Genomic DNA, 26,507 nt, shown 5'->3' with positions numbered 1-26,507 from the left:
ATTTAGAGCTGGTTCTAACTCTGCTTTCCACAGGCTTCACAGCTTGTGACCCTACAAATTATTTCTACAAACTCTCCAACTTTGAGCAATTGTCGTCTAAGAAGTGCCTCAGCTCCACAGTCAGTGCTCCAATTGACTTTGGCTGTCCTGGCTCCCTGCAGACTCTTCTAGTCCACTGACTGATACTTCTGTCCTTCATAGGTGGTAACCTGTTTTAGAGTGTTATTGCTGGGAAAGGCTTGTCTAGACTTCATTGGAAGATTTAAGTTTACTTGCATGCCCTGAGAACCTGTTAAACCTTTTTTCCTTCCCTTCATCTTTCCTTTCTAAAACCTCAGAATCTGCAAAGTGTAATATATTAATGCCATTACTGTCCTTGTGAATGAATTCACCTCTGGGTGTAGGAATTGTGTAAAAAGCATATCCAGAGAGTATCCACTAACTTGTGCTGATCCTGAAAAGTATTTATAAGTATATTTGATTGCTACATAAATTGCCCTTTTAAAGAATGCTTATTTAAAAATGTATGTTAAACAAAGAACTATTTATAACAGAAACCTTGTGTATGAGTTTTACTTGGTTATTTGTATTTAAGTATTTCATTTGTACAGCTCTACAGCTCACATTTACCTCTCAGCCACACTTCCAACCTGTGTAGTCCAGACCAATGTTCCCTCTAAGCAACTTCCTGCTGGGTGCCGCTCAGAAGAATTTCAGCAGCGCACACAGACAATTCCCATCTATTCAAAAAGATTTAATAATGCACAAGGCACAGCAGGTACCTAATATTTGCTTTCTCTCAAAATGAAGCTAAATTATATGAAGTAGTATTAATATTCTGGTCTAGCTTATTTACATTGCCCTACTATGCAAGCTTGACCTTAAAAGCCCCCAAACCCTAAAAGTTGAATACGTCCACAATAGGTTCAAAACTAATATGAAAAAGGTACTGCATGAACAGAAGATATAATTAAGAGATTTCTGAAAACATTAACCAAATTATTTCCCCTCCCTACCCATGACACCTATATTTGACTACCACACTTGCACCTTATGACTCGAACTTCCGCCCCAGGCCTCCTTCAGATATATTACCAGACAACCCTGAGTCTGCCTACCTTGGCTCTACAAAAGGTTACCAGACTTGTACCTACATCCACTTGTTTTATGTTTCTCGTATGAATTACATTTAAACACAAGAATTTGCAAAAGCGTCACCCAGACTATGTAGCCCAACGGTCAGCTCAAATATCAGATACTGAGTGCAAGTAACCAGGCTACTTTAATGTGTATTGTGATTCCTATTTGTACATATGCAACACAAGCACTCTGAAGCAGCCACCCCTTGCAAGTTAATGCATTCTAAAAGTCAAATATTAATTTGCCCTCCAAGGATTTTTTGTATCATTTACCTGGCCTGCAAGGGATAATGGGTATGGAATATGCCCGCCATTATTCGTATATAGTATTAGGGCAACTGATATAGAGATTACTAGAATGCTTTTGACACAGTCAGCCACCTTTCCAAGTTTCCAAAGTTACATGGAGCATGACCTTAACAAATACTATGCCAACTCGCTGCTATGCAAAAACAGTTTCACTGAGCATTTTTATAATCCTACCAAACAATTTAAAGGTGGGGTATGTTACAAACAATCTTGTATACACGTCATGGTAATTGTGCACTTAGATTCATGGCATTTTCTTAAACTGCACATAATATCATGGTGCGGTTTTAAATATGTTTTGCATTACAAAGTATTGTGGGTATGCAAATATCCCAGTTCGTGTTTTACTGCTACACTCCCTCACTTTTTACAGAGCCCTGTCAACTGATACTGGAGGCTAGAACCGGAGCCAGGAAGGGGTCCAGATGGAAGAGCACATGGAGAACACTCCTTTTAGGGTGAAAAACAAATCAGCAATGTTCAAAAAAACAAATCAGACGTTTTGGCAGGGTGATACAGTGAAGGAAATGTGTTTGTTTTCTGAAGGATAGGATACACAAGGAACAGTCTGGGAAACTGTGCCTTCGGTTTATTTCTTTGCTCAGCTGCTTTCAATATAATAATGTGTTTGTGTTTATTGCCTGTAGCATCCCCATGTATCTTGTACAACTGATAACAGCGCATTTCATAAGAGGGGTCCGTAGTTAAAGAAGAAAGCATTGAATCTTTTGTTCCTATGAACATTGCTGCTATTGACTTGAAAGGCAAATATATGTGATTTTCTTCAACAGTGCTCCAGTCAAAGCCTCAGTAATTGTGTCTGGGCTTTGGTGAGAAAGGGTGGGAAAAACTGCAAGCTGTATTATGTATCCTGTCATATAATTTCCTCGATCAGGGCTACAAGGAGGGCTCTGATATGATGTTACTTCCTACTCCAAATTAAATGATTTTTCAGGGAGTAAGGAAGTAATTAGCTTTGCCAGTAGGGATATTTCATGTTTATTAAAATATGTTCTTTCACCTTAAAATTCCTCTTGTTATTGAGCAGTAGTATGAGTTTTTACCAATGTCACTGCTCTGTGGGTCACTGATTTAAAAAAAAATATCAGTGGAATTTTGTGGGTAGAAGCAGGGGGTAGGTTCTGAGATGTTCATGGTTTCCCACGTTTGTTGGGCACATTTTCCTATTTTTAGGGAGTAACAAGGTATCGGGTCTATGCCTCTTAGCTGTAAGGCTGGTTTTGAGCAAATGTCAACTCACAGGACCATGTAATGTGGATAGCAAGCAGAGGCCCAGGAATTCTGATCATCATATTCTGTGGTGCATGAATTCCTATTTGCATGTGTTCTGACACATTCCTTTTAGTTGCCATTATTTCATTTGCAAAAATATTATCATGTCTGAATTTTTTGACAGCCACATCAGTGACACATCTTGAACGAATATAGGCATTACATACAGATGCCCGCTTAGACCAGAATGGAACTCTATCTTCGGAGATACCAACATGCAGAGGAGTGAAGCAGGGGTGCCCTTTGGCACCAGCCCTTTTCCTAGCATACTTGGGAGACGTAAAAGAATCTGGCTCAGAAGTGCAAGCCTTTCCTTTAAAGAGGAATATAACTTCAATTACATGTCTACTGTACGCCGACGATTTGATACTATTAGATCACACTCCAATCGGTTTACAGCGCCAGCTGAACAGTCTATTTCGATATGCCCAGAAAAGTAATCTAGAAATCAATGAAAAAAAGATTACGTTTCTGATACTAGAACAATCTAAGAAGAAAAAAGAGAAAATCCATTTGACTTTAAATGGGAAATCTAACGAAAAAGTCCAAGACTTCAAATATCTGGGCGTCATGCTGGACAGTTCAAGGAATGATAGAGCTATGCAAGAGGCTCTCAAGACAAAAGCAAAACTAGCTACGCGAGGAAAGGCCATAGATAGAAAGGATGGACGGTTCTCTGCAGTGCTGGTATTAGAATTCTATAAGAAAAAGGTGGTGCCATCGCTAACTTATGGGGCTGAAACAACCCCTAATATTCCAACGAGCATTTGGCCAAAACTTGAAGCTCTATTCTGGAGAAAGGTTTTGACCTTGCAAAACTCAACGGCGGTGGCTTCTATCCGGCGGGAACTCAGTCTACCTTCACTTCAGGGCACAGTAAGATATGCAACCTTGATGCTCTACAGAAAATGCTGAATGGCGTAATCTCCTTCAGTCTACAACTTAACAAATCAAGAAATAGAGAACCAAAGGAACAAGACAATGGTCCTCATTACGATATTGGAGGCAGCCATGCCCTTAGTAAGGTTACCCGGGTTCCCTGAATGGGGAAATACCAGGCCATTCTGACTTTGGAGGGCCCGGTATTTCCTCCTTCAGGGAACCCGGAACCGGTCCTTCCCCATTCCCATTCAAGCCCCCGGGACCCGCTATGGACGTCTGGTAAAACCAGACGTCCATAGCGGGTCCCTTGCGAGGGAACCTTGTAATAGGGTGGAATGGGATTAACGGCACCGGCACCATTACCGGCGCCGTTAATTCCATTCCGCCCATCTCGTAATGAGGCCCAATGTCCTTATGGAAAATGAACAACATTAAGGTTCTCAAGTCAATTGAATGTGACGAAGAGACGCTGTTAAACAACCCGGTGAGAATCCCCAAAAAACAGAGTTGGACTGGACAGAGACATTAGAGGCTGCAGCGGGCAACAAACTGACCAATCATCTTCCAATTAGTGTAAGAAAGCTAAATGAACTGCAGCCGTACATTAAAAAAAAATCCTCACAGACAAGGCAGAGACTTCCTACTAAGAGCTTGCTTAAACTTGTTCCTAACCAATTCAATTTTGGCAGTTAAGAGGCCTTTCGACGACAAGTATCTGCCGATTCTGTACCACAACCGATGAAAAAGAAACCATTTGTCATCTATTGCTTCAGTGCTTGGGAAATCAACAGAATAGAGCATGATATTTGAGGCCGATCTTTTTGAATTTTTTTATTGAGGGATGAACCAACGTGCTGGGCAAAGTTGATTAGTGAGGACAATCCGAAGTGGTTGTTAGTCACTTACAAAATCCTTCATCACATCGACTTACCAGGCAAATCATTAGCCGGCAATACTACTCACGACTAACAGAGCTCAGAGACTAACTTCGTGAGAAGTACAAATTTGTGTCTTCTGTGATTTATTTACCAGTCATTCTCTTTTCAGTCAACTAACTGTAGAATCCTGCAGAATCTTTTCTTTGTAAAAATCTTAATGGCTATATATAAATAAATAAAAAATAAAAAGTAATATTTGCTTTTTTTCAAATGGTTTTACACACTTTCTGCATTGTCTCTAAAGCAGTGTCGACAAATGAATAGCCACAACTAAACCTATTGTTTATCCCGACCATACAAAGCTTTTTTGTGCATACACATTTTTTTCTCTGTACATGAGTAATTCTGGTAGGGAACTATGGCATATCTTGAAGTCTTGGACTGGTTGTTGAGCTCTCCTTATAACCACATACATTTCTTTTTTTTTAAAGCTTATAGGTTTGGAAAAATTATTTCAATATGCACCTTTTACACTGACTCGTAAAGAATTGCACTGATTGGGAAGGAGAAATACTGTTCCAAACTCTTTGGAGATGGTAGCTCACCAACTACGCATGCTCAAAAAGTAGCTTACTTTGTAATTTAGTTGCGCACATGGAAAATATGTTGCGCACATGGAAAATATGTTGCGCACGAAAGCTAAGCATTTCCGCACTTAGGGAAAATTAATTAGAGGGAACATTGGTCCAGACCTATACCAAAAGGAGAGAAGTGTTGTGCAATCTCACACGGCGCGACTACACCAATGCTTACCTAACAATAGGGAAGGACTACTAAAGCCTTAAGGCCTCTGAAAAGTATAACAGGAATTCTAAAGTGCTCATCTGCTATGGTTGGCTATTTTGAGACATTTTAACAGTGGTTTTACTTACCTTAAAATTACCAAATCTATAGACTGTGGTTTACTCACCTGAAATATTGCATTGGCTTTCCACTGTGTTTAATAGTTGATATAGTACTTACCTGAAGAATTAACTTTATCTTGTGTATAAATTAAATAAATAAATAACTATTGTGTATATACAAGTTTGCAAGTGTGTCTTTGGGTCTATATATGCTTCAAATTCCTTGTACTGAAAGAATATATAGCCTACATTCTTCCGCCTAAGATAAGCCTGGCTGCTCTGTCACAGCTACCATTATCTTGAGTGGTACAGGCCTATGTTCCAAGTTGGAGGTCTGTATACCGAGGGGGCACTTTTATAAAGGCCTAACTCAAGGTGGACTTTAGAAAACTCCCTACTACTCTGCCAGCTACCTTGACTGGAGTTGGCTAGACTTCGGTGTCTTTCCTGGCCACCATAATATGTTGGCCTCTCAACATCCACCGCCAGGGTACATTTTAGAAACCCACATTAACATCTGTCAAAACATCAGTTTGACCACATCCAAGCTCTACTCTACCATATGTTTTAAAGGCCTTTCACTACATACTGCATGTTTCACAAACATACAAGACACATTTTAAAGTTCTGAAAATGACTCATTATTTGATTGGTTTCATGGAGAGTCTTTGACTGGTCATGCCAGTGCACCAGTATCACTTCATTACTTGTAGTGTGACAAATGCATGTTTAATTAAAATGAAGACAAATCTGCTGATCAGTTATCAGATGGTGATAGTCTTTGAAAAGTACCCTCACAAATTATTGTCAAGTAAACTGCAAAATGCAAAGCAAAGAACTTCAATACCTACCATTCACAGTGCCACAGGGACTGGCCTCTTCTGGCGGGATGGAAGGTGGCGTATGCATTCCAGTCTCAAAATCAATCCCAATTTTTTCTGCCACTTTGCGGGCTTGCCGGAGCACTGCACCTCCTTGCTCACGCATGCGAAGGGCAGAGCGATAGAAAACAGTGTCCTTTCCATTGTACTTCATGCAGTTGCTGAGAATGAGATTGAAATCTGCCTCAAACTGGTCAAAGTTCAAGTACCGGTAGGCCTCAAGATTTTGCTTCATGGTCTGGAAGTCCATTGGTTTCTTGATGTGCTCCAGATAGTCTGGTACCTACAAATAAAAAAGATGAAAGGCTAAAAAATAGAAGTGAAAATGATATAAGCAAATACAAATATCCTCAATATACATTAGGATGACATGCCAAAATTAGATGCCTCCAGTATTCCAGGACGCCATGTAGTCTTCAAGCGAACCCACCACCAAAACCTTCCTATAGCAATTCTTGAAACAAACAGTTTGGTAGGACTATCCACAAGAAGCCCCCTCCCTCGTGCAGTAGGTTATGAGCGAATTTAGGATACCCTATTCCCACATTGAACGGAAGGACTTGGTGGGACTATAGACAGATGTCTCCCATCTCAGAGCAATATTTGTTGGCAATGACCACAAGACACAACTTGAGAACAAGTAGAAATGCACTGGCTCACAGTCATGGGCAGGAGCATAGCAGGCGACTTTAGATGTGGACATACACTGATGCAGAGCAGCAAAATAAAGAAGCGCAGAGAGAAGGGTCTTGTGAGGCCGGGAGAAGTGCACCTCATGACAGCAGTACAATCTAGCGCTGCGAAAATGAGCTCTGGTAGTAATTGAGCGGACCATCCCCCATCACCCCTTCTCTCACCACAGTAGCGTGAAGGGGTGGTGTTGAGATGGATTTTCAGAATCAGCACTGTGGGCAGATTCAGAGATGCCACCTTAACAGGACAAGTCACTAATGTCTAGACAAACTCTGTGGCATAGCTGCAATGCAATACTTCAACATAGAAGAGCCTGGGGGTGATGAACACACACAGAGCATAGTAATTCCAAGTTAGGCAAAAAATACTGTTATATTTATTAGGCCTCAAACAAACTTAACAATTAAAGCATACACCATTAACCATTAACAAACGTACATCCACCTGGGGTGTTCTGGCTACAGAGCACCAACACTTTACTTTTCACACAGTTAGATCAGATTTATAGAAGTGTGCATACTTCAAAGAACAGAAAACACAATAACTGCCTTAGAACGATAAAGCCTTATACTTACTTGCTAAAGGAGATAGAGCCTCGTGCCCTAAAAGCAAAGAGCTAGAGTGTTACGAAGGATGAACAGAGCCAACAAGTCAGTGTAAGGAATACGTTATTTACTTGTAACTTCTGTTCTCCTTCATTGGTATTGCTCATGGATTCACATGCTGTTTGAATATTCTCTGTCAAGCTGGGAATCCTCAGTAACATTAAAGCAGTTTATTTTACATTTTTAAGCTGTGTGTCACTTTGTGGAAATCGATATAATATTGTGACCCCAATCGCATTGTTTGAATGTATGTTGGCCTACGCCAAGCTGTCTAAAGAATACCATGTACATAGGTTCTGCGGCAAGGTCTTGACCTTAATATATTGTGTAAGCCGCCATCTTGGATCTAGCCGCCATTTTAGGTACTCTTGCAGTGTGGAAGTCACCCTGAATCACAAAATGGAGGCCGAATGACATTTTGAGTAAGACTCCGGCCATGGTGACCTCCGCACACGTGAATAAACAATATGTCCGCAGGCCACTTGTTAGGGTCACGAACTAAGCCCTTGTCCTCTCTTTAACCTGTGTGTAAATATGTAACTGTATCAGCGGAACTGATCAAATTATGTAAATTGTGTGTTCGACCTGGCTACGAACCCTAGCCACAGTTCCAAGAATGGTTAACTTTCGAGAGGGCTGGCCAATGCAGGACAAAACGTATAAAAACCCAAGCATCCCGATGATCGGTCTCTCCGACTTTCAGTGCGAACCTTACGTTGAAGGTTCGCGTGTTAGTCAGAGGGCCGAATAGCTATCCGTATGTCAATTGACTTTGGTAACTTTGTAACTTTGAAATAAAGCGCTTTGTATGTCCTTTGTAACCTGTGTTGGTGTGTTTCCTTTTGGGCTTCCCGGCCTCATATCAATTTCTCTGTTTCCACAGTTGGCGCCCGAATAGGGACCCTCAAGATTGATGCCGGATCATTGAAGGTTGACGCAGACTATCGAATCGGGATCGGACGGTGTGATTCTGCGGGCCCGACCGATCGAGACGCGATACCTCGGCAGCGCTGCACGATCCGATCCTTGGGCAATAGTCGTGCGGTCTGACACGGCATCTTGACGAGGGTCCAAATCCGAGGCGGGCAGATTTGCCGAAACCACCGAACGCAGGTAAAAATTTGTTAGTTGAAGTCCTTTGTAAACCGTACGGTCCTCCTTAGGTTTGGTCAGGTGCAGTCGTGACCCGGCTCTTAATTTAACCCTGACAATTTGAATTTGGCGTATTGTATCTGCAGACACAATTATTGGACCAGGTAACACCAATTCTTTGAGAAATGCCTGGGAAATTGTCTAGCTGCTTTAGGGCTCTGTTCCGCAGCGATCGACAATCTTTGGAATTTAGCCGTCCGGCACCACAGGAGGGGTCGCCGGCGTGTACTATGTACTGTAAGTATGGCATTTGTAGTATTGTATTTAATGACATTTGGCACAGACAGACCAGAAATGCCTCCGAATTTCAGTGGCCAATCAATGGTAGTTTTGAGATCCCCCGTATTGAATACTTAGAATCGATCTTGCTTAAGAAAAAGGCTAGGCCAGCAGCCTTTGATGTGTTACAAAATTGGAAAAAGGAAGCATTGCAGCAGCTTAAAAGTAGGGATAAACATGCACGTCGTCATAAAACGAATGCAGAAAAGGCATTGTTGTATGACAAGGAAAAACGATTAGAAGAAGCCCAGAAAATGGATAGAGCTTTCTCGCTCGAGGTCCAGAAAATTTACCCCTCTAAAGATTTCCATGTTTCCGAGGAGTTTATTGAGAAAATATTGAACGAACGGAGGCCTGATTCTTCAGCACCACCTCCGTATGCTCCTGTTGTGGGCACCTTGCCCGTTCCTGCTATTGTTCCCGTTGCTATTCCTACTCCCCCTGCACAGCCTACTGCTCCTAGTTCTTTGGTAGTCGCTCCTCTGTCTATTTCACTGCCTCTCTCCCCTGCACCCTTGTTAAGTCCACCTACACTTTCGATTCCGGGGAGTCCCGTGCTCGTTAAAACAGATCCCGGTGCAGGGTCAACAATTGTGACTCGTAGTACTGTTCCTGCGGGCAGGAAACAGGAACTATTTGCTTGGGCTAAGCATTGCATGGAAAAAGGTGATCAAACTGATGCATTTTCAACATTATCTAATTTGCTCGATTTTCCCGAGGAAAATGTTTTTATTGAAGGACTGGGGATTCACTTAGGTGTAATGTGGGGTAGATTGCAGACTTCGGATCTCCCACAAGGGGTGAGAGATCTGAATGCTTTGGCACTTTCGAGGGATACAGAGCAGAAAGTATGTGGACATGTTGATAGGTTGTTTGAGTTTAGGAGGGATTTTGAAAGGTTACAAAACGAGGATGATGGGGACGATAGGATATATGTACAGAAACGGTTCCTTTCGTGCCGAAGATCAGCACCTGAGGAAGTACGAATTTGTACCAAAGACGCGATTCGATGGATCTCGGATTCATCGATACCGCCAGATGAGGTGTATGACACATACAGTCAATACACAGTAGAGATGCAAAGAAAGGTAATCCAAGTGATGGTACAGCACTTACAGGAGGAATGTATAAGGAAGAAGGTTGGTTGCCCCATAGAGTTATTGGGTATTTGTAAAAGAGCTTTTTCGCCCGACACTTCTACAGCTGCTTTAGCGCTCGATTTGGCCCTATTGCTCAGTAAGCGGTCGGAGGTCCCTATATCTCAGTTGCCTATGAGAGAGGTCCCTCCGACCCTTGTCCCAAAAGTAGAAATCCCCGCCGACGCGGCGACTGGTACTCCCGCGACGGATATCCCTGCACATTACGTATCGCAGTTTGTTCACGTCCCGTTCTCTCGACAGGAAGTGAACACGATTAGACAATCAGTCCCTGATATTAGGAAAAACCCGACAGGGTTTTATAAATAGATAGAATCCGTCTTACAGTCTTCTGTGTTCACCTTAAGTGACATGTACTTATTGTTTCCAGTGCTTTTGTCAGTTGATGTATGGAAACAGATACGGACAGTAGATGATGTGCCGGGGCTAGGGGATACATGGGTAAATCTGATTAGAATAGATGGGGAACGACCAGCTGGTGAGAAACCACCCCAGGTAATACTTACCTTACCCGATAGAATAGTTGCTAAACTAAAAACTATAATCCCAGAAAAAAGGATTATTTGGGACAAGCTTACGGCCTGCGTCCAAGGGAAAACTGAAGGTACTACTGAATTCTTTAATAGATTTGAACAGGTGTTCTCTGACTTCAGTGGACAGGATTTAGGCACAGAGTCGGGAAGAGGTTGTTTGTGGACAAATTTGTACGTGGATTGTTGCCCGACATCCAGTCACAAAAATTATGTCCTCAGAGAGCGCTTGGCAGGCAAAATCTCAGTCAGAGGTTTTGCATATGGCTCAGTATTATGAGAATCGGGTTAATAATGAAAAAGAGAAAATCGAAAAAAGAAGGGGCGACTTGAAGACTAAGGTATTGTTGCAGCAAATTGTCAGAAACCCCAGAGGAGGTACGACACAGACTAGAGGTCAGTACATTCCAAGAGGAAATACTCCTCCGAATTCTATAAATATTAATCAGTGTGCTTATTGCCGCCAGGAAGGTCACTGGCGAGCACAGTGCCCTGCCCTTCGTCAGAGGTCAGGAGGCACATTTGGAGGTATGGGTAGGCGACCAAGGGGCCGCCCCGGAGCAGGGGGCCCTGATAGGGGTCAGCTTCTACAAGATCCACAACAACCTTTTTCACGGGAAAATCAGACTCCGAGTATGGACTCGAGAAATATATTTGATCACCCTTCTGCTGCCTATCTTTCTGAAGAACTTCCCTTTGACGAAGTTCTGCCTTACTAGGATTGCCCGAAGCAGCGTTTGGAACCTTTACCTATTCCCGTTATTCAGAAGGGCCCCTACGTTGAATTATTGGTGGGGAATAGGAAACACCAGTTCTTGATTGACACTGGAGCACAAAAGTGCTCCATTGACCATTCTAGGGTTCCAAACATCCCACTGTCAGGGCAAACAAACGTTTCTATAGGGTTCTCTGGTATACCAACTGTTTGTCCGGTTTCTGCGCCGGTATCTGTTTCTTTGGGTCCTTTCACAGACCAGTGCCCTTTTCTTCTTACTTCAAACTGCGGAGAAAATTTGCTAGGGTTGAATTTGTTAAAGAAACTGAATGCAGTGATTCATTGTTCCCCTGACGGAATAAGATTAACAGTTTCACCACAGCAACCCTTTAACTCCCAGTACTTGACCCGACCTCTACCTCCCGAGTTTGACATTGTCCCGGAATGTTTGTGGGCAATAGACGACAATGATGTCGGGATATTGCACATCGAGCCTGTTAAGATAGTCTTGAAACATGGGGTTAAGCTACCGCACATTCCGCAATATAAAATTTCAATTGAAGTTGAGCGTGCTCTGAAATGCATTGTCTCCGATTTTGTACATCGTGGAGTGATCGAAGAGATAACAGGTAGATTATGTAATAGCCCGATCTTGCCAGTATATAAGAAAGGCGACAATGCAATTCCGTACCGGTTTATAATAGATCTTCGTGCTATTAACCGGGTGGTAGCCCCACAATTTCCAATCGTGCCTGATGTAACAACGATCTTAACAATGATCCCTACTACGGCTACACACTTTAGTGTCGTAGATTTGAAAAACGCCTTCTTTAGTATTCCGATACATGAGGAGAGCAGGTATTTGTTCGCGTTCACCTTGGGGGGACGCTCGTTTACATTCACAAGGGCACCTCAAGGGTATACTGAAAGTCCTAGTATCTATAGTAGAGCCTTAAAGGAGCAGCTCGACACCCTTGAATTGCCACCTACTTGCACGCTGCTTCAATATGTAGACGATTTGCTCTTGGCTGCAGACTCTGAGAAAGCTTGTAAGGAAAGCACTATATTGTTGCTTGTTCATTTAGCTGAAAATGGTCACAAAGCTTCACTTAAAAAATTTCAATATTGTTGCCAGGAGGTTGCCTATTTAGGCTACCTCCTGTCGAAGGAGGGGAGAAGATTGACACCTGAACGAATAAAACACATTTCTGGCATGTCTGTCCCAAAAACACAGAAGGAAGTCAGAGCCCTGATGGGGATGGCGTCCGACTGTAGACTGTGGATCCCAAATTTTGCCCTAGTGGTAAAACCGATGTTGGCTTTGACGAAGAAGGGCATTTCTCTGCCACTGCCATGGGAATCGGAACATCAACGATCATTTGAGCTTCTCAAAACCGCGCTATGTTCAGCACCGGTTCTGGGTACACCAAATTACGATAAGGCCTTTGTGTTGTTTGTGCATGAATGTGATGGATGTGCTTTGTCTGTGTTAACACAGGAACATGGAGGGAAGAATAGGCCGTGCGGCTATTATTCCTCCGCCCTCGATCCTGTTGCATGAGCTTTGCAGCGATGTCTGCGCGCTGTTGCTGCTGCCGCTGCGTCTGTAAAACAGAGTGAGGGGATGGTCCTAGGCCACGATTTAATTCTGATGGTACCTCACTCTGTTGATATTCTATTGAATAAAACTCAAACGCAACACCTTACCTCTGCCCGGTTGACAAGGTACGAATTAGTCCTATTTGCTCCTCATATCCAAATTAAAAGGTGTTGTGTTCTCAATCCGGCTGAACTCTTACCTCTCCCGCAAAATATTGTTTGCGGTGATGAAGGATCACATGACTGCCTGTATGCCACCGAACAAGAAACAAAGGGCAGGATAGACCTCTCAGATACTCCTTTGGAGAATGCGGAAGGGGAGCTGTTTTGCGATGGCTCCTGCTTCAAACTTCCAAATGGCACATCTACAGCTGCTTATGCAGTTACTACTTTGAAAAAGATTGTTGAAACTAAAAGGATTCCGCATAACTCCGCGCAGGCCGCTGAGATTATAGCGTTGACCCGCGCTTGTGAGCTCTCCCAAGGGCATAGAGTCAATATTTATACGGATAGCCATTACGCCTTTGGGGTGGCTCACAACTTCGGAAAACTGGTCGGAAAGAGGGTTTCTGACCTCACATGGGACCAAGATTCAGCATGGTCCCTTAATAGTACAACTACTTTCAGCGCTCTCACTCCCTGAACAATTAGCGATCATGAAATGTGCAGCACATCGCAAGGTCATAGACAATGTGGGCAGAGGAAATGCTTTTGCAGATTTGATAGCTAGACAAACAGCCACAGACCTTAGCACAGACATGTACACCTCGAGGGAAGTGAGAGATGTTTGTATAATAGATGAAGGCATTGGGTCTGTGCGAGACATGCAGACTGATGCCTCAGTTGAAGAGTCTAGGAAGTGGGCTGAAGGCATGGGAAAATTGGATGATGAAGGGTGTTGGGTGGACGCATCCAACGGGAAATGGTTGCTTCCTGATTCTTATGTGTTAGCAATGGTTACAATGGCACACGGTCCAACGCATGTGTGTGCCCAGCAAATTACGAAGATATTACAGCAGGTTTGGGTGAATGATAAAATTTTGGAAACTGCAAAGAGACATGTTCAGAATTGCATGATTTGCCTGCAGCACAATGTGGGTAAAGGGACAGTGACTCCAAGGGGAAGTTTCGGGCCCCCCTCTGTCCCCTTTGAAACCATTCACCTTGATTTTATTGAAATGGAGCGATGTAATAACTTGAAATATGTTCTTGTCATCATTTGTGCTTTTAGCAAATGGGTCGAGGCTTTCCCTGTCAAAGATGCTACCGCCATGACCACCGCAAAGATCCTGGTGAAAGAGTACTTCCCTCGATTTGGGCTCCCGAGGATAATTTGGTCGGACAACGGCCCCCATTTCATCGCAGCCGTAATGTTGCAAATATGTGTTGCCCTAGGGATTGAGAAACGTTTTCATTCAGCTAGGCACCCTCAAAGTGCGGGGTTGGTAGAGAGACACAACGGTATTCTGAAAAACAAACTTGCAAAAACATGTGCCGACACCAAGCTAAAATGGCCCGACGCTTTACCTATTGTGTTGTTAGCTATGCGCACCACACCCCAGACTAGAACTGGGCTCTCTCCGTTCGAGGTGGTAATGGGAAGGCCTGCTAATATTTGGGGTCTCCCTAAACCTAAAGCCCTGAGGGATGTGGATAATGTATTGCTCATAGATTACTGTAATCAATTGACTAAAAATCTGTATTTCATTTACCACCAGGTGAATGCTGCCTTACCTGTACGGTTTACGGGCCCAGGACACGATATACTGCCCGGTAGCTGGATCCTGGTTAAGGCCTACGAGAGGTCTTCCTGTCTTGCGCCCCGCCGGCGCGGACCCTACCAGGTATTATTGGTCACCAGGACGGCAGTGCGGGTGGCAGGAAAGAAGAACTGGATACATGCAACACACGTTAAGAAGATCCCTCACCCGGCGCCACATGCTACAGAAGAAACAGAACCCCTCGCTGGTGCTACAATCTCTGATCTCGGAGTAGCAGGCAGCATTGTGAGTGCGTCGGAGAAGTTCTGAGCCTGAGGAGCTCGGGGAGCCGTCCATTTTGTCTCCGCACTCCCTTGATCAATCACTTCCGGAAAATCTTGTTTCGAGCTCTGCGATTTCCGTCGCCACCGACACGACGCTCCCCTCAGGGAGCGACGATACTTTGCTTTTGGATTCAACAAACTTGGGTACCATCAGGTACAACCTTCGACCACGGAAATAGAACTACCGCACGAGTGTCGTGCATCTGGAAGGAAAAGAGTGATTGAAGTACTGTTGTCTTTCTTTTTTCGAACAAAGAAAAGGAGGGTTCTGTTGGCTAGGGTTGGGAAGGACTAAGAAATCGCGCGGCCGAAGTGCCGCCAGCAACGAACATTGGGGCCGTCGATCGGGATGACCATGATGCCTGCCGCCTTCACCGCTGCTTCCCGTATTGAACTATTAGATAAGGAGGTGACCAAATCGAACAATGAACAATGTGCCTGGGCCCCGAAAACGTACTGTTGTGTTCTCGTTCTGATTATTGTTACTTTTGCAACTGCTGCCGTGGGACTTTGGTATTTTGAAAAAATGTATCCTTTGAAGCCTCTGTTACCGACCAAAATCGTACCAACTGTTTTGACTCCCTCTGTACACCTTCACACTCTGTCCCCTAGGGACTCTCGGCATAGACAGAAATATCATAATAACACTTTGATGATAGCGATGGATGCTACGCATGCTATTTTTAATAAGAGTAATTGTTGGATCTGCACTCACTTACCACAACATGGGAACAAGGGACTGGGATGGTATATACATCCCTTACCTTTAACAACTTCTTGCTATGCCTCTCTTAGAGCACTCTTCTTTGGCCGATGGAATGATAGCATCTCAGGGAACTTCGATGGGACTAATTTGAATGAATTTGAAAAACGTGAATTGACTCCCCTGGGATGCTCGCTTTTCGCAAATAGAAGTAAACCTAACGTCGCTTCTATTAGGCCGTCTGATAAACTATCTTTTCCTTTCCAAAATCTAGTTTCTTTTAAGATGGCTCCGATAGGCAATAAGGATGCCATGCCTCCTTATTCTGTGAATCATAGTCCTGATTCAGTTCCTTTCTGTGTACAAAGAAATGGCACTAGGCCAATGGGAGACTTCGAGCCTTGTGTAAATACTGTAAATTTGACTGGGGAAAATAGGCCTTTGTATGTAGGGGGACCCGTTTATTTTGTTTGTGGTAGTTTAGCTTTTCCCTGGTTGCCCAAGGATTGGCAGGGGACTTGTTATTTAGGGATATTGTTACCAGGTGTATTTATAGCCAGTACCTTAGAGGTATCTAAGGCTCGCCCGCGACGGGATAGTAATGGAGACACCCCTGGACAAGTGTTCGGGGATATAGCCAAATCAGTAGTGCCCTTTTGGGGACAAATAGCAAATTCAGAAAACATTAGCGAGGGTGTTGGAGAAAACGATCAACCGGACCACGGACATACTTTACAATATGACCTTAGAGCAAAAGGCGATAAGATTGGTAGCACTTCAAAATCGAATGGCATTAGATGTCATTTTAGCCGAACGAGGTGGAGTATGTAAATTAGTGGGGTCCGCTTGTTGTGTCTTCGTACCAGATTCTTCGCCAACAATTTTTAAAGCAATTCAGAATTTACACACTCTCAGTTCTGAAGTTCATATCCCTGTAGGAGACTGGAACCTTAGTACTTGGTTTTGGGATTCTTTACGATCTTGGGGGTGGAAGGTGCTTTCTGTCATTTTAGGTATTTTAGGGATTCTGTTAGTTCTTTGCTGTTGTTTTCAATGCCTCCCGAGTATATGTGGAATGATGGGGGGATGTTGTGCTCAGGTAATGAGCGCAATAGGGCATAAGATATACACCCCAAAGACAGCATCTAAAGAGTTCATGTTGCAAGAAGTTCTTATGAACAACTTTATGGCTATTGACATTTCGGACAATGATGCGGAACCTATGGATGATAATGCCTTCAGTTATTTTCGAAAGTATTAGGAAATGATGTATTAGCACTTGGCATAGGCCAAAAAGGAGGGTCTGTGGAAATCGATATAATATTGTGACCCCAATCGCATTGTTTGAATGTATGTTGGCCTACGCCAAGCTGTCTAAAGAATACCATGTACATAGGTTCCGCGGCAAGGTCTTGACCTTAATGTATTGTGTAAGCCGCCATCTTGCATCTAGCCGCCATTTTAGGTACTCTTGCAGTGTGGAAGTCACCCTGAATCACAAAATGGAGGCCGAATGACATTTTGAGTAAGACTCCGGCCATGGTGACCTCCGCACACGTGAATAAACAATATGTCCGCAGGCCACTTGTTAGGGTCACGAACTAAGCCCTTGTCCTCTCTTTAACCTGTGTGTAAATATGTAACTATCAGCGGAACTGATCAAATTATGTAAATTGTGTGTTCGACCTGGCTACGAACCCTAGCCACAGTTCCAAGAATGGTTAACTTTCGAGAGGGCTGGCCAATGCAGGACAAAACGTATAAAAACCCAAGCATCACGATGATCGGTCTCGCCCACTTTCAGTGCGAACCTTACGTTGAAGGTTCGCGTGTTAGTCAGAGGGCCGAATAGCTATCCGTATGTCAATTGACTTTGGTAACTTTGTAACTTTGAAATAAAGCGCTTTGTATGTCCTTTGTAACCTGTGTTGGTGTGTTTCCTTTTGGGCTTCCCGGCCTCATATCAATTTCTCTGTTTCCACAGTTGGCGCCCGAATAGGGACCCTCAAGATTGATGCCGGATCATTGAAGGTTGACGCAGACTATCGAATCGGGATCGGACGGTGCGATTCTGCGGGCCCGACCGATCGAGACGCGATACCTCGGCAGCGCTGCACGATCCGATCCTTGGGCGATAGTCGTGCGGTCTGACACGGCATCTTGACGAGGGTCCAAATCCGAGGCGGGCAGATTTGCCGAAACCACCGAACGCAGGTAAAAATTCGTTAGTTGAAGTCCTTTGTAAACCGTACGGTCCTCCTTAGGTTTGGTCAGGTGCAGTCGTGACCCGGCTCTTAATTTAACCCTGACAATTTGAATTTGGCGTATTGTATCTGCAGACACAATTATTGGACCAGGTAACACCAATTCTTTGAGAAATGCCTGGGAAATTGTCTAGCTGCTTTAGGGCTCTGTTCCGCAGCGATCGACAATCTTTGGAATTTAGCCGTCCGGCACCACAGGAGGGGTCGCCGGCGTGTACTATGTACTGTAAGTATGGCATTGGTAGTATTGTATTTAATGACATTTGGCACAGACAGACCAGAAATGCCTCCGAATTTCAGTGGCCAATCAATGGTAGTTTTGAGATCCCCCGTATTGAATACTTAGAATCGATCTTGCTTAAGAAAAAGGCTAGGCCAGCAGCCTTTGATGTGTTACAAAATTGGAAAAAGGAAGCATTGCAGCAGCTTAAAAGTAGGGATAAACATGCACGTCGTCATAAAACGAATGCCGAAAAGGCATTGTTGTATGACAAGGAAAAACGATTAGAAGAAGCCCAGAAAATGGATAGAGCTTTCTCGCTCGAGGTCCAGAAAATTTACCCCTCTAAAGATTTCCATGTTTCCGAGGAGTTTATTGAGAAAATATTGAACGAACGGAGGCCTGATTCTTCAGCGCCACCTCCGTATGCTCCTGTTGTGGGCACCTTGCCCGTTCCTGCTATTGTTCCCGTTGCTATTCCTACTCCCCCTGCACAGCCTACTGCTCCTAGTTCTTTGGTAGTCGCTCCTCTGTCTATTTCACTGCCTCTCTCCCCTGCACCCTTGTTATGTCCACCTACACTTTCGATTCCGGGGAGTCCCGTGCTCGTTAAAACAGATCCCGGTGCAGGGTCAACAATTGTGACTCGTAGTACTGTTCCTGCATTCTCCATTAGTCTCATTTTGGATCATACAGCCCAAAGCCAACTAGACAGGTCCACTCAACTACACCCCTGGTGGCATCTTCCGATTTGGCACTGCACGAAATGTGGCAGTATGAGCCAAGAAGAGCCAGTGGGATAGGAGGGAGTGTTGCATGTGAATCCATTAAAGATACCAATGCTGGAGAACAGGAGTTACAGGATTCACATTGTTGGGCAAGATTGTATGCAGTACCCTTTGGGTGCACTACAACAACCCTGACCTCCTGGCAATAGGAACCCAAACTTTGGTATAAGTCTGTACTACACACATTGGTATCTGTACCCATACAGCCCCCCCTTTTTCTTCCTGCACGTATCAGACCTACCCTGTCTGCTGCCTTAAACCTAGCACTTGCAAATTGCTGGCTGCATTACCACTGTTTGTCACCTTTATTATTTATTATTTATTTATTGTTATTTATCTGTTTCTCCTCTGCTTCGTACTTTCCACCTCTCCCTCCTTCCATGCACTTTCCCCTCCCCCCTCTCCCATGCACTTGCATGTTCTCAACGTCACTGGGCCTAGTAAGATCGCTGTTTTGTTCTCCCCTGTTCCCCTCCCTTGCCTTGTCGCGCTCTGAAACACTTGTGTACGAGCGCAATAGGAATAAAATATCAATCAATCAATTGGTAGCGTGTTGAGCAGCCAGGCTTATCTCAAGAGGGGTCAATGTGAGCTGTAGGGGAGTTGCAGAGATTCACAGTGACAAGTATCCAAATAAACACATTTGGTAAAACTCCTTCTCAGTACCTTAAGAGGTTTAGGGCCCTCAAAAAGACTGATGGAACCCCTTGGGCTACCTGGGTATGTGAATATTTGAAGAACTTATATGGTTGGGTTAAGGGTCACAGAGTGAACTCCTTTGAAGGAATGAGAAATCTATTTGTGTTGGAATCTATTTTTGATGCCTGCCTGATCTCAGCACTTGGCTGACTCAAATGAGATTGATGCCAAAAAGTTAGCAAGAGCAGCTGTCTCATGGGTGGCCAACAGGGCCATTCATGAGGAGTCTGGGGCCACTCACAAAAAGGAGGAGGGAAAGCAGCTGATCGGGAGAATTCTCAGAAATGTGCAAATTTTGCTCTACCTTAGAAACCCCCAGCAACCTTGATGGATTTTAAGGACTTGAATTTTTAACCTGGAGAGAGTGGGACCCTTTTCCCCACTCTCACATGTATTTTATGTTACCCTTGTGTAACGCCCCTACTGCTCACATTGACCCCTCTTCAGAGAAGCCTGGCTGCTCAGCCACACTACCAACCTGTGTAATACAGGCTTATACCAAAGGTTGGGTTCCTATTGCCAGGAGGTCAAGGTTGTTGTAGTGCACCCAAAGGGTACTGCTCCAAATCTTGCATAACAGTGTGTAAACGCATTCTAGAACACGGTGACTACAGACTTCAAAGTCTTTGAGCCACTAGTCAGCTGGTGGGTGTGTTATAGGCACGGTCCTTTTTCTTACGCAGTGAGCTATACGTGACAATCGGTGGGAGGAAAGAAAAAAATTGAGGCACTGACTGTCGTGTGAAAGGAATTTTACAGTGATTATCTCCTCAAGATGAAATTGAGAAATAAACAGAAGACTGGCGCCAAAACAAAAGCTGCAAAAAAAAAAGAGCTCCTGTTCAGGAAGAGGTGGATTTGACTAAAGGTACAACAAAAATGACTGATTTTTGTTGTAGGGCAACTGTCTCTACTGTCCCGGTTGAAATTCACAATGAACCAGGTGAAATTGTGGTGCCTGCTGATGAGGTGGCCTGTACGACAGCAGAGTTTGATAACAATTCATTATTAAATCTATGTTACAGCCTGGAGGAACAAATTACAAATCTTGAAAAAGCGGCGACAGACAATGTGTTGAAATCAATAAATAATGTTCAAGCAACCTCCGGTAATCAGAATAGGGTAGGTAACGTCACTTATAGTTCAACTTCTACAAGATTGTCCTGCTCTCCCCGACTCACAGCTTTGAATGATGTAACATCTAATACCACTAAAGAGGATAAAGAAAAATAGGTCACCTCATGATCCTCAACCATTTGAATGTTTAATTGGTGAGAAACTTAAAGAACTGGAGGTCTATAATGAAGCAACAAGTTTTGCCCTAAGAATTATTTTAAAGTTGACGCATAACATTGCATGTCAAGTACAAAAAAATGCATCACTCCTTGCTGGTCTTGGAAAAGGTAACCCTAATTAACAGTCATTAGGATGCATTGGCCAACCGACGCTAGACCCTACTGTTGAAGTCAATTCAAGATCGAAGACCAATTGTACCTGAAAATTTGGAATCAACAAAAGTTTAAATTGTGTTGTGTAGTGACAACGATGGAGGTGAAGATGGTCATCTAGCAAACAAAGGATGCGGAAGCGCAAGCTGGATAATTATCCTAGGAATAAACCCCAGGCTTCTGTGGAAAGAAGTGTGAGAGACGTAGCAGATCTAATACCCCATGTGAAACGTTGCTCAAAGCGCGCCAGGAAGAAAGCCGCGAGAAGAGCATAAAGAGATGCCTCTAAATCTGGCAACCTTACAAACAGGTTAATCGGTTCTGCTGCGGCAAAAGCCAAAGCTGCGTTGGACCTGCCTGTTATTGAGGAAGAAACATTAGAAAGTACTATGGAAACTTCAAAATCCTCCTTTTATAGCAGTGCAATCTGTTGATTCATCTGTGTATGAATCAGTTTGCGATCCTAAGCAATACAAAGGAGAAGTGGTAACCTTAAATAAATTAAACATGCTTGTTAAGAAGAACAAGTTACTTACCAACTGGTAACTTTCTTTTGACTGGATGTTCATCCGATGTATTCCTCATCTTTGATACCCGTATCTCGCCAGCTTAGCTGCTTCGCAAAAAAATTATTCTCGGCAGACGGCGCTGTGCACAATGTGCGTTGATGTCCCTCGAAGGCCGCCGTGGTGTGTCTGCATCACCAGTAGTATAAATAGCTTGTGCCGCGCCCATTGGCTTCAGTTCTGATTTTTCGTTTTATATTTCGAGGACCCATCCAGGCGTGCCCCAGACTAAGCTCTTCGGGAACGCAAAGTGTAGATTGCGTAAATTGTAAAGCAAGGTAGGATGGGAGGGGCGATGATGAATATGTGGGCAAAACATCCAGTCGAAAGAACGTCACCAGTTGGTAAGTAACTTGTTCTTTAAATGGATTGTGTCCTCCAACGTATTCCTCCTCTTTGACAGTCTCCCAAATCAGTGATCATTTTGGAGGTGGGAGTACTATTTAGTCTTACCATGAATGGAATGAAGTACAGCCTTCTCAAAAAGGCCTTCTTGGGAAGAAGAAGAGTCTGAGCAATAATGCTTAATGAAAGTATGAATTAACGCCCAAGTTGCAGCTGAGCAGATGTCAATTACAGGGAGTCCCCTCTGAAGAGCCGCAGAAGTTGCCATGCCCCTCGTCGAGTCCTAAGCCCTTCCTGCGGTTCCTTTCCAGCTAACCTGCAACACTCCCCAATATCAAGAGTAATCCAGCAGGATATAGTCTGTTTTGTCATCGCCAATCCCAATTTAGGACTGGTATAACCCACAAAGAGTTGGACATTCTGGCACAATTTTGCCATTCTAGCTATATAAAAACTCAGAGCCCTTTTTGGGGCTAGTCTATGCAATCGCCTCCTCTTTGCCCAAATGAGGAGGAGGAGGGTAGAAAATTGTGAGTGTTATTTTTTGTGACAAGTGAAAGTCAGAAACTACTTTCGCAAGAAAGATGGTTTAACTCTAAGCACTATCCTTATGGAAGGTAGTATACAGAGGTTTGCATGAAAGAGTCTGCAACTTACTAACCCTGTGGGCTGATGTTAGTGCAACAAGAAGTGCAGTTTTCAATGTTAAAAGCCTTGATGGGCAGGAATGTAAAGGCTCAAAAGGTATACATGTTAAAAACTTCAACACAAGATTCAAATACCAAGCAGGGACAAGACATGGTTTTGGAGGGCACATGTTAGTGAACGCCTTCAAAGATTGGACAACCAATGACATTTTGAAAAAGGAAACCTCTTCAGAGGAGCGCTTAAAGTGGGAAAGCATGGCTAGGTATCCTTTTATTGTTCCAATCTGGAGCCCCAGATTGGCAAGGTGCAACAGGAAAGAGCACCATAGGAGTGCCATATTGAAAAGGGTCCACATTCTTGTCTTTGCACCAGTTACTGAACTTATTGCAACAACACCGATAGAAAGACTTGAATGCTGGCCTTCTGCCCGAAAGCAAGACCGCCATTACGTCGTCCGGGAGATCCCAATGCTTATATCGCAGCCTCTCAGAAACCATGCGTGAAGGCTGAATGTATAGTGCTCCGGATGGAGAACCCGACCTCCCTCTGGTGAGAGAAGAATCTCTTTGTGGAAGACGTATTGGAGGGCAAATAGACATGTCCAGAAGGTCCGGGTACCACGTTCTCCTGGCCCAATCTGGAGCAATTAGGATCATGGTTTTCCTGAACTTTCTCAACCTCCTGAGGAATCACGGGGACGGGAGTGAAAATTCCCAGTCTACCACAAACGCATCTCCTAGAGATCCTCTCGGAGGAAATTCCCTTGTACAACACTGTTAGGGAGAATTCTCATAAATGTGCTAATTCCCTTCACCTTAGAGACCCCCAGCTACTTTGCTGGATTTTGAAGACTTGATTTTTTTACCTGGAGAGTGTGTGAGCCTTTTTTTCCCCACTCTCACGTATTTTGATGCGTTTTACTCTTGTTTTATTTGGTTATGGAGTTTTAGAAAACTTCATAGCCATCATCTTTTCATTTCTGTCACACAGCACCCCCAGTGCAGTGACACAGGGAAGCCTTTTAGGCTGTCCCAAGGTCTAAATACCTTCTCTGGGATAAACTACTGTTTCCAAATTCCTAGACCCAGCACACTCTATCTTACAACACAGTGCTGGAGGGGTTACTTAGTATCCCCTATGTCTATAAACTCATGTAGCCGTCGAATGCTAACTTTCCTCGCGAAACGGCTGGTGGCAGTGGTTTTACAACAAACTTACCATGATTTTTCCCGACCGCGAAAGGTAGCATTAAATCGCGGGAGCCATGTTTTTCAAGATGGCATCTGTTTCTTTTTGGAAAGGTCCTTCTAGAATTTGTCTGTGCGCCAAACCAGGTTTGGTCCCTTTGTTCCAACGCCTTTGGCAGGCATCAGGACTGAAGACCGCCTCTGGCGCCCGAGTGTCTGGGGTGGTCACGAAGTGAGGGAGGTGTCTAAAACTCCCTGCGCTTAGTCTACTAGAAGACCCAAACGCACTCTGGCGTGATTGGCAGGCTGACTGTCCGGCAAGGACAGCCACCCTGCTGGGTGAGGGACTAGGCTATAATGAATGGGAGAGAACTGAATGAAAGGCGAGTCCTCTTGGCTTGGAAGGCAGAGTCGACCACTGGGACGAAAGAACTGAAGACGAGCTGGAAGAGGACGGCTGCTGCAACTCCTGGACCATTGGTTTGCCCGGTGAAGTCCTGTTGCAGGTCCAAATCGCCAAGTTCATCTCGACAGAGAAGCCCTGCAATCACGACTTCTCCCTTTGAGTTGATGGGACCAATCACGAACACTAAGCCACCTGGATACCATTCTCGGAGCTGGTTGTATTTTCCTCAGAGTGCTGCAGGAAACCGAATAACCGGGGAGAGGGACACCAGCTTGTGTGCTTGACTACAGCTACCGGAACTGAAGATTGCCATTTGCCAGCTTTTCAACCAGTCCCAGTGCAGGAGTCCCCCGACGTCCTCCCTCTTGTCCCCACGACTGAGGCTCAGGAACAGCGAGATCTGCAGGAACTGCCAGGAACAGACGTCATTAGCTGCATCTTTTTCTTCATTTTGAGGTACTGTGAAAACCCGACCGAGAGAACTTACCTCTCACTGCGAAAGTGCTTGTAACTTTGGCAAGTTACAGGCATAGTCAGCTTGTGACTCAACATATGAATCTTTCTTTTACGAACTACATCTGAGAACTTTGGCAAAAACCTTTCCGTTAACCTCCAGAACTGTTTTATCCTATACAAGACTTTAGCCCATTGACTTTGGCCTAACCTATTGCATTGAATGGACTCCTCTGGTGAACTCAAAGTATTTGCACTGTCGAAGAATAACTAATCTTTTTATTAACCTATGCCTTTTTGCTCCTACTTCAAATATTCTGAATGCCACTTTGCGCCTCCTTCAAAGTAGTTTAAATGCCGCAGAACCTGATAGTGTGAAGTACTGAAGTATATTTTTGTGTGATATAGATTGCCTCCTTCTAGTGAATGTTTTATAACTGACTGTGAAATAAATTAATAAGTGTTTTACCAAGAAACCTTGAGTGTAAGAGTTTGTTTGAATACTTGTAAATTATAGACCTCTGGGTAACATCATTACAGCTCACATTACCCTCTTGAGATAAGCCTGGCTGCTCAGCAACACTACCAAAACTGTGTAGTACAGACCTATACCAAAGGTTGGTTTTGCTTACACTTGTAGTCCTATTTGTGTGTAGTGGTCAATGGGTACGGCATACAAACTTTGCCTAACAAATACTGTTCGCACTTTCGATGGACTTCGGTCGCGAACATATCCACTTGAGGGGTTCCCCAAAGGGTGAAGATCTCTTGAAGGACTTCCTGAGCTAGTTCCCACCTGTGTGAGACTGTTCTGCCTGCTCAGAGTGTCCGCCGCCGTGTTCTTCTCTCCGGCTAGGTGAACTGCTGATAGAGAGATTCCTTCTTGTATTGCCCAGAACCATAGATGCATTGCCTCTCTGCACAGTGGTAGTGACCCCCTGCACCACCTCTCTTGTTGAGGTAGTATATGGCCACTGTGTTGTCCGTCATTATCAGAATATTCTTTCCCTGTACAGAGGGCAGAAAGGCCTTCAGCGGCAATCGGATTGCCCAGCTCCAAAAGGTTGATGTGTAGATGGAGACCAACGAGCACCGATTGTCAGTTTGTTGGTGTGGGCTCTCCACCCTGTGAATGAGGCGTCCGTCACTAGTTATCTCCGGCCATGGTTGCCAAAAAGATTGTCCCTTTAGAATGTTGTCCTCGCAAGCCCACCAAATTAGGTCTTGAGCAACTGTGCTCGGAACCTGCAGAAGATCCGACCTGTTCCCTGAAAATTGGAACCGCTCAGTCCCAAGTGCCCATTTAAAGGTTCTCATTCTTAATCAGGCATCTGGCACCAGGAAAATGCAGGCTGCATTGAGACCGAGCAATCATCAAAAAATAAAAAAAATAAATCAAAAATATAAAAAAAATCAATCAAAGGCCGGAATATGTTGGGCATTCTGGAATTTTGTTGCCATCTGCGGAATGTGTTAAGCACTCACCTCGGAAGGCGAGGCTTTGCCCGAGGAAGTATCCAAGACCAGTCCGATGAACTGGAGTCATTGAAATGGTACCATATGGGACTTCTTGTAATTGAGGGAGAAGCCTACTCTGTCTAGGGAGTGGCAGGTGATACTGAGATGCTCCTGGGCTTGTTTGGATGAACGAACCCTGATCAGCCAATCGTCCAGGTAGGGTTAGACGTGAATTCCCCCCCCCCCCTACTGAGACTTGCG

At 44.2% G+C, this 26,507-nt stretch overlaps 1 protein-coding gene across 5 annotated transcripts in view; it reads right to left on the bottom strand.

Moving 5' to 3' along the window:
* The window catches only part of BRPF1 (bromodomain and PHD finger containing 1), a 551,318-nt gene that overhangs the window by 233,699 nt on the left and 291,112 nt on the right, over window positions 1-26,507 (bottom strand). For all 5 annotated transcript variants that reach the window (XM_069643245.1, XM_069643247.1, XM_069643248.1 and 2 more), the window contains one exon: window positions 6,258-6,570. In XM_069643245.1, coding sequence (XP_069499346.1) covers window positions 6,258-6,570 — 313 coding nt within the window. The remainder of the gene's footprint in view (window positions 1-6,257; window positions 6,571-26,507) is intronic.

The sequence above is a fragment of the Ambystoma mexicanum genome, chromosome 2p, assembly GCF_040938575.1.
Source record: "Ambystoma mexicanum isolate Mex_15411 chromosome 2p, UKY_AmexF1_1, whole genome shotgun sequence".
NCBI lineage: Eukaryota > Metazoa > Chordata > Amphibia > Caudata > Ambystomatidae > Ambystoma > Ambystoma mexicanum.
Note: the sequence above shows the minus strand (reverse complement) of the source record. Positions and strands in the feature narration are given on the sequence as shown.